This window comes from Phoca vitulina, unplaced genomic scaffold (assembly GCF_004348235.1).
Source record: "Phoca vitulina isolate PV1807 unplaced genomic scaffold, GSC_HSeal_1.0 scaffold54, whole genome shotgun sequence".
Taxonomy (NCBI): Eukaryota; Metazoa; Chordata; class Mammalia; order Carnivora; family Phocidae; genus Phoca; species Phoca vitulina.
In genome coordinates this window covers 819,758-828,636 of record NW_022589757.1, presented here as the reverse complement: position 1 = coordinate 828,636, position 8,879 = coordinate 819,758, and the positions used below count along the sequence as shown (strand labels likewise).

The following is an 8,879-nucleotide window of genomic DNA, read 5'->3' as shown; positions in this document are numbered from 1 at the left end:
CTCGCCCTCCACCTGCTCTGGCTTCGCGAACACTCCTCGGCCGTGGCGCTTGGAAAACAGTTCTGGGGTGCGGGGTCCCTCCACACATCAGGAATTGCTGCCAACTCCTTCCTTGTGCAACGCCCTCCCGGGCGCAACAGGCGCGGGCGCTGGCGCGGCGGCGCGCGCGGGACGTCGGGAGCGCGGCGTGCTGGCTGCGGCGGCGACGGCGGCGGCGGCGGCGGCCACGGCAGAGGCAGTTGCTGCGCCCGGTACTGAGGTCGCTGCGTGAGGCGCAGGCGCGGTGGACTCCGCCCTCCCCGGGCTTCGGCTCGCTGTGGGCTCGTCATGGCGACAGAGGCGAGGCCCTTCCACCTGGTGGTGTTGGGCGCGTCTGGCTTCACCGGCCAGTTCGTGGCCCAGGAGGTGGCCCGGGAGCAGGTGGTCCCGGAGCAGAGCCCCCGCCTGCCATGGGCCGTGGCGGGCCGCTCCTGGGAGAAGCTGCAGCGAGTGCTGGAGAGGGCTGCCCTGAAGCTGGGTAAGGGGGGGGGGCGGCTTCCCGCTCGGTCCAGGGGTTCGGGTCGCCCGCAGCGAGAGTTTGTCCTTGGGGGGGGGCACCCCGAGGGCTGCCCGGGCCCGCCGGACGTCAGGAGCGGTGCTTGGGGATGTGGCTTTGTGCCACTCCCCACACGAAGCACAGCAATAAATGCATGTCTCCTCTGTTGAATTCCCTCATTGGCGTGGCGGGTCCCGCTGGCCAAGCAGCCGAGGACTTCAGTTCTTCCCTGGCCGGCCCCGTCTCCCTCTAGGGCAGGGGTCCCTGGTGGGGCTGGACGGCTCTTGGTCATGGGGTCGGACGGGAAAGGAGGACATTGGTTTCCTCGGGACTGTTTGTCCTCTCCCCTCGCCTTGGGTTTTGGCGGTGGGCGAGGAAGCTTCCCAGGTTTCGGTAACGTTGTGGCCTTCGTTTTTCAATTTATTTTTTGCTTGTAAGAATTCGCCAGCGGGCTTACTCTTTGCTGCGTTTACTTACTCTTTTAGCATTCGTTCAACATAGTTTTACTGCGTGGTCTTTTCCGTGCCGGGTCCTGTCCTAAGTGCTGGGGATACGGATGTGACGGAGCGAGACCGCACACACACATTTAGGACTCAGGAGCCTTTAACTGTGGCTCCTGCCCACCCGAGTGTCCCTCATACAGACAGGTGCACCTGCATTCTTCTGTTTCATCTTCATCTCACTGCTGAGTCCACACTGAGCCCTTTTGCTGCCACCACCAATATACAGAGTCTTGATCAAAGAGCTTTTTGGTGTTTTTTGTTTGTTTTACTTTTTCAGAAGAAATAATTTCACTGTTAAAATATATTCTTCCATTTCTTTTTCCTGCTCAACAAGACTGTACAGGTGCAGCCTACCTACCTAGCATCTGTAATGCCCAGGTTCAGTTATTGTGGGACGTACACTTTGATCCATCAAACCTGCATTCCGCTAATTCCAGTGATTTACTTATTATAAGCCTATAATGAGTGTTCTTACCTAGACTGTGCTTTCTACCTCAGAGTCTTTTTTGTTCTCATGTTGATGTTAAGAACCCCTTTTTACCCCCGTATTTTGTCATATATAATTGGTTAGTAATTGATGAGCAACTTTTTATAATGGATTCTTGGCGGAGAGGAAATCAGGACTGTCATCTATTCAGTATCTAAATGATTGTAAAATTGTCATTTTACACAGGGTTATCATTTGCACGTTGCTTAAGTTAGATTTTTTTTGTAAGTTTAATGATTTTTTTTTCTAGCAATCCGTAGTGTTAACTCCATTTTCCTCATAGCTTTTTCTCTTTTTTTATTACCTAATTTAAAAAAGTTTTATCTCTTGTCAGTATATTTAGTAAATCTGCCATCCCTGATTACTATAAAAACACAATCTGGAAGATATAATACTGTATCAGGATTTGCTTCAAATAGTTATTTCTTATTTCAGGAAGACCGACACTCCCATCTGAAGTTGGAATAATAATTTGTGATATCACGAATCCAGCCTCACTAGATGAAATGGCTAAACAGGCAGCAGTTGTCCTCAATTGTGTGGGACCAGTAAGTCATCCACCCCGTTTTGTGTCGGAACAAGCAATGTATTCATTTCCAGCAGAATCTGGTATTTGATATTCCAGAGGAACATAAGGACAGGGGACAGAAGAGTTGGTTCAGGGCTTCAACCCTGTGTGGGGGAGTTTTCACTCCTCATGAGGAGCCAGTGGATGTGACCAAAGTCTCCTGAGAGAGAGACAGGCTTTCTGTGACACCACCTCAGGGACTGGGTGCTGGGTCCTTCATTGGTTACAGCTATAACTGCCAGCTTTTTTTTTCTTACAGAATGCTTCTTAAGTAAAAAATGCTTGAGCATATATCCCTAATATATTTTTTACTTACTGATGAATGATATTCCTGTATTATTTATTCAATACATATTCATTGAATGTTTATTACATGTAAACAGCTCTAGTGTGGGTACCTGGGACATAAGGGCGAACAAAACTGAAAATCCCTCATGGAGCTTACAGTCCAGTGGGTGAGACAGAAAAATAAGGTTATAGTTGTAGGTAGTGATAAGCGCTTTGAAGAAAAATCAAGCAGGATAAGGAGACAGAGAGATTGGCGCATGAGTCTCTGTGAGGTGGATGGTCAGGACCTGACATTTGTGTCGAGCCCTGAGTGAGGTGAGGGGGTGAGGTGCAGGAGTAGTTGAGGAGAAAGTTGCTCCAGGGAAGGGCAGCTACAGACATTCTGAGATGAACATGTGTTTGAGAGAGGGCAGAGGTTGGAAGGTAGGAGGGAGAGGAACCCAAGAGTTAGGTCAGAGGGTTTGAAGTATCGCAGAGTCTTTGAATGGTTGAAAGCAAGAGCATGAGCTGATTTACAGTTTTGTAGTTCTTTGTCTTCTGAGAGAGGAAAAAGGGGAAGTGGAAGACCCGCACGGGAGTGGTCTAGGCAAGTGGAGCACAGGATGGGGGTTTGGAAGGGTGGTGAGAGCGGTTGGAGTCAGAGGATGCTTTGAGAGGAAAACCACCAGCTTTTGTTGTTCTGGACGTGGAGGACACACTTTTGGTCTGTGTCACAGGGTGAGTGTTGGTGACATTTACTGATCTGAGGAAGCCATCACAATTGCCAAGACATTTGAAAACTAAGCATCTAGGAGATTGATAATAATGTTTTAAATGAAAGCAGAAAGGTTTTTTGATTATCCAGTAAAAATGTATTTAAATTGTTTAGATTAATCTCATTCCTAATTATTCCTAATTAGCTTTGGTTCTGTGCTCTCTTGCTGCAACCATTCTCTTATGTATATCCTCGGCCAGCCTCCTTGCCCTTCCCACCCCAGTGCTCTGGAGAGACCCAAAACTGGTATTTGTGTGTGTGTGTGTGTGTGTGTGTATGTATTTTATTTATTATTTATTTTTTAAGTTAGTTTCAGAGGTAGAGTTCAGTGATTCATCAGTTGCATATAACACCCTGTGCTCGTTACATCATGTGCCCTCCTTAATGCCCATCACCCAGTTACCTCATTCCTCTACCCACCTCCCCTCCAGCAACCCTCAGTTTGTTCCCTAGAGTTCAGCATCTCTTATGGTTTGCCTCCCTTTCCATTTTCATCTTACTTTTCCTTCCCTTCCCCTATGAGCCTCTGTTTTGTTTCTTAAATTCCACATGTGAGTGAAATCATACGGTATTTGTCTTTCTCTGACTGACTTATTTCTCTTAGCATAGTACCCTCTAGTTCCATCCATGTCATTGTAAATGGCAAGATTTCATTCTTTTGGATGGTTGAGTAATATTCCATTGTGTGTGTGTGTATATATACACACACACACATATATATACCACCATTCATCTGTCGGTGGACATCTGGGCTCCTTCCACAGTTTGTCTATTGTGGATATTGCTGCTATAAACATTGGGGTGCAGGTGCCCCTTCGAATCACCCAAACTGATGTTTCCAGCTATTCCAGCTTCATGTACCTTACCTGAACTTAAACCCCGTGTTAGCCAGTAATCCAGTAGCTCTGCGTGTCTGGAGAAACGTGTATTCCCTTGCTGACGGTCCTGCTTTAAATATGTGGTGACAAACCTCACGTGGGGCCTCAGCACATCCAGCAACCCTGCTCCACTTGCCCAGACTGTTCTCTCTCCTGCTGTGTGAAGCAGCAGCTCTGTGTCCTTTTTCTTCACGTTTTTAGCCTCCCATCCCTCTTTCCTCACTCATCTGATGATTTTATTTCCTTTTTTTTTTTTTTTTACTATGACATTAGAAGCTGTTGAAGGAGAATTTCTTCACCTGCACACCTGCATTACCCTGACTCTGCCCTACCTGTTTTGAGGAAAAACGGTCCCTGCTCCTCATGGGTGCAGGATTTGAGGACCTCATGTTGACATTTTTATCACATTTTCCCTTCTACTGGACTGTTTCTTTGCCCCCTTTTCAGCTAAGCTCCTTGAAATCGTTCTCTCTCCTTCTATATCCACTTCCTCAGCTCCCACTAAGCCACTCTTGCCAGGCCTCTGTAAGCGTCCCTGCTTCAGGGAGCCTGCTGTGCTTCGCCCTCACCAGCTCCTTGCGCTCCCCTTAATCCGAGCTCTCGGCATTTGTCCCCTTCGGTCACGTCCTCCTGCTTTTGGCTTCTGGGGTCTGGCCCTTCCCTGGTTTTCTGCCAGCTCTGTCCCCATCCCTTCTGTTGGATCTTCTCATCTTCCTCTAAGTATCAGAGGCTCAGAGCTCGAACCTTACAAACTCTTCTCTGTTTACACTCTCTGAGCCAGGCTTTTAAAAAGTATATTATTAGTATTGTAATAAAATACACATAACCAAAATGACTATTTTAGCCATTTCTCAGTGTACGAATCAGTGGCATTTGGTACATTGACAGTGTTGTGTAACCCTCACCATCTTATCTCCAGAATTTGTCATCATCCCAGACAGAAACTCTAACTGGGTCAGGTTTGTTTTCGTTTGTGTTTTTTTTGAAGAGAGATCTTTGGTGCTTCCTACCTGACTATTTTGGGCCAGCATTTTTGAACAGCGTAGTGTAGTGAGTGAGACTCAAGCATTAAAAAGAAAACGATCAGATAGCCTAGAATAGAAAGTAGTGTGAATTATACATAATATGGGTAAGTGCTGGTTCATGAAACTTGCGTTTCAGTTTGATATATTTGGTAGATATTGGCTGCCACGTGAAGTGGATTTCTCAGCGTGGGTTGTGGTCAAAAAGGTTTTGAATGCCATTTGTATGCTGATGATGCCAACATTACTTCCAGTGAGGACTGCCCCCTACACTCCAGATTGGTAGATCCAGTTACCTTCTTGATGTTTCCACTTGGATGGTTCATGGGCATGAGTCTCTAGGTTTTTGCCCCCAAACCTGCTCCTTCCTAGGCTGTCCTGGGATTGGCATTTTTCACTTTGCCAGTTTGGGATCATTACCAGTTTCTTTGCAGGTTTTTCTTTGTTTTTACTTCTTTGTCCATTTTGTGAAGATTTATTTAGTTAAAAAACAGATGATATCTGTAAAACTACTTAGGCATATGTAAACAAGCATTAGGTTGAAATATACCTAAAATGAATGAATGAGGGAGTTGCTGTGGGCCCCTCTGCATGTGGGACGCTCCCACGCTGCCCTCAGAGTCCCTTGTGTAGCTTTCATTCAACAAGGGACCACATCATGTGGCCCAAGGAACGTGCCCAAGTCAATTCATGTATTAACTGTTAATAAAACTTCATTTTTTTCTTTGTGTTTCCTATAAAAAGTAGCATGAATAAAAATACTGATATTTATTTCCATAACTGAGGGAATGGGTCTGTGGGCCCCTTGATGCAAGCCTGCCCACGTAGGAGACCCCCGCGTTAGAACATGGAATGCTGAGAACAGTATTCGGTTTTGATCTGTAAGCTAATTGGCTTTGCTGGGGAGAAATGTCTCCTCTGAGATCAAGGATTGTTACCGTTTGTCCATTTATCTCATAAAAGCACAAGGGTAGAAAGTAGAGAAAAACCAAAAAAAAAAATGTATCAACATAAGGACGTTAGTGCCGAAGTCTCAACCTCAGATTGCCTGGAGGAGAGAGAAGGTGGGCCAGTTGAGACAGAATACAATGTAGGGAGTGAGGGGATTGTGGCGAATAGGGAGACACATACTCTTTCCAGAAGTAGCTGTTATTATTTCAAAAAGCTCATTAATGCTTTACTGCAGCTCACCAGTACTTCTAGATAAACCGAGTAGCTGACAGGCTGTAGCTCACTATCTGAGCATGGGGAGTTAACCCAAGGCCAGAAGGCTGATACTGGAGGGGTCAGGAGGTAGCCTGGCAGCCAGAGCAGAGGAGGGGGCTCCAGGTAGTGGAGGGTGAAGAAATAGCACGATTAGGAAACTATAGGGAGTTGCGAGCTGCTGGAATATGGGGATGAAGGGGTTGTGGTGTGACCTGATGCTTTTTGTGACATGCTAAGACATTTGGACTTCACACTATAGTAAATACAGGCACTGCGGAGCTAGCGAAGGATTTTAAGAGGTATACATGTGTACGTATGCACGTGCGTGCCTGTGTGTGTGTGTGTGTGTATGTGATGGAAGCAAAGATGACATCAGATTGCTATTTTAGAATAATAATTTGGTGTTTCTTTGGACATGGGGCTACCTTGGCTGCAGGGAAGCCAATTACTGTGTGTAGTAAATCGCATGAGAGGTGGTAAGGGTGTGAACTCAGATTTGGATGTGTAGAGGGGAGGGAACTGATCTGAGATTTTTAGGGAACTAATTCGATAAAACTTGGTGACTTCCAGGGTAGGTGGAGTGAAAACAGCTTCTGCGTTTCTCACTTGAGAATTTTGTGGAGAGTGACGCCATTCACAGCAACAAAGAAACGTTCTTCTCTTCCTGTTAGTCTTCATTTTGGCTAATAGGACCAGTAGCCCCGTGTCCGTTGGCCCCCTTGTCTGTCTAATCAGCAAGCCCAGTCATTTCTACCTCTTCAATGATCTCATCCTTGGTGTATCCATCCCCTTCTTCGTTTAGCCCTTTGTCATTTCTTCCAGCCATGGGTTTCATTTTCTGGTAGTGTGGGCAGAGTGACGTGTGTTTTCTAGAAGCCTTACACCACTGTCCTATTTAAAATTCTCCAGGAGAGCCTAGTAATCCTGATCTGGCCCCAGCGTTCCTTTCCAGGCCCATCTCTTGTCACTTCCCTTCCAACTACTCTGAGCTTTGGGTGCCTTTACCCTCTCTCACACCTTCACATATACTTTTCCTTTTTCTGGATTTTTCTTTTTCCTGGCAAATCCTTATTCTTCAGAATTCAACTCAAATGAATCACTTGTTCTATAAAACTTTCCATTTGGTTTTCAGTTAGAGGTTAGCACATGTTCCTTTAATTCCATCGTGCCTTCCTTTACACTGAAAAGTGGCATGGCGCTGTTACGTGATTTTCCTCAATTTATCTTTTGGCTCCTTTATTAATATTTGATTCTTAATAACCAAGACTGTACTTGCAAAACTCAATGGTATTTCATTCAAGATTGCTAAGTAAGGGGCGCCTGGGTAGCTCAGTCAGTTCTGTGTCCGACTCTTGATTTAGGCTCAGGTCATGATCTCAGGGTCATGGGATCGAGCCCCAAGTTGGGCTCTGCGCTCAGCCCAGAGTCTGTGTGAGATTCTCTCTCTCCCTCTGCCCCGCCCCCTTATGTGCATGCATTCTCTCTCTCAAATAAATAAATAAATCTTCAAGCTTGCTAAATAAGAGTAAACAGTTGGTTTTCTTTATTCCCCCCAGTATCGATTTTATGGAGAACCTGTAGTAAAAGCATGTATTGAAAATGGAACCAGCTGTATTGACATCTGTGGAGAACCTCAGGTATGTAAAAGGAAAAAGAAAGAATGGTGTTAACAACACAACTTTCTGTTAGAGTGGAAAATATTTAGTGCCGCCTTGCAGACTATTTTAGAAGTCGGTGACTCCTCCCTCGTGCTGACGGCTTGAAGGAGAGTGCGATGGTCAGGTCTTTTCTTCTGTTTTCTTGAAGTTTTTTCTTCCTTACCACCTCATTTATTCCAGGTCTTTTGTATGTAGGATGTGCTGGTTTCTGTAGCTGCCGCATGCTGTGAAAGGGTTTAATTAAAATGGTGCGCTATGTGTAAATTCTTTGAATCTCACTTTTTCTTATGAATTCCGTTTTTGTAGTCAGACACCTTTATAACAATGCAGAAAAGGAAGTGTAAAATCCTCCAAACGTAAACATTTTAGATATTCACACTCGAGTGCTCACCCCACACCCGACACTCTGCTAATACAGCATTTTATGTCATCTGAATGTTCCACATTCCCATAAAGTCGGTATCGTCTTGCCTATTTTGTGGATGAGGAAACTGAAGCTGAGGGGGGTTAAGTCATGCAGCTCAGAGTCCTGCCACCACTCAGTAGAAGAACAGGACTCCAACTGAGGTTTGCCTGATTGCAGGAAGTGGATGTCAGTAAGCACCAAGCTACCCCAGCTCCTTGAAAACCGTCACCTCATCTGTCCCTGTGGTCTCTGCTGTTATCATCACCAATATGGCAATATAGTAACGTACTGGAAAATACTAGGAAAGTATGAATTACCAAAAGTGATTCAAGAAGAGGTAGGAAACCTGAATGAAACAGAAACCAATTCCTCTCTTATTAAAAAAAAAAAAAAATCCCAGAGCAAAGAAAATGATGAAACATTTCTAAGGTATCCTATAAACTACAATAAAAGTGATATCAAAACCTAGTAAAGATCCAGACTATATAAAGGACTCTTAAAAGGCAATAATACAAATTCAAATCACCCAATTAAAAATGGGAAAAGGGATGAGTAGAGACAAATGTTCTGTGCA

At 45.3% G+C, this 8,879-nt stretch overlaps 1 protein-coding gene across 1 annotated transcript in view; it reads left to right on the top strand.

The window, feature by feature from the left end:
* The first annotated feature begins 215 nt into the window (after nucleotides 1–215).
* SCCPDH (saccharopine dehydrogenase (putative)) overlaps nucleotides 216–8,879 on the top strand; it is a 36,604-nt gene continuing 27,940 nt past the window's right edge. The window contains exons 1-3 of the mRNA XM_032389345.1: nucleotides 216–517; nucleotides 1,961–2,073; nucleotides 7,798–7,878. Coding sequence (XP_032245236.1) covers nucleotides 328–517; nucleotides 1,961–2,073; nucleotides 7,798–7,878 — 384 coding nt within the window. The 5' untranslated portion in view covers nucleotides 216–327. The remainder of the gene's footprint in view (nucleotides 518–1,960; nucleotides 2,074–7,797; nucleotides 7,879–8,879) is intronic.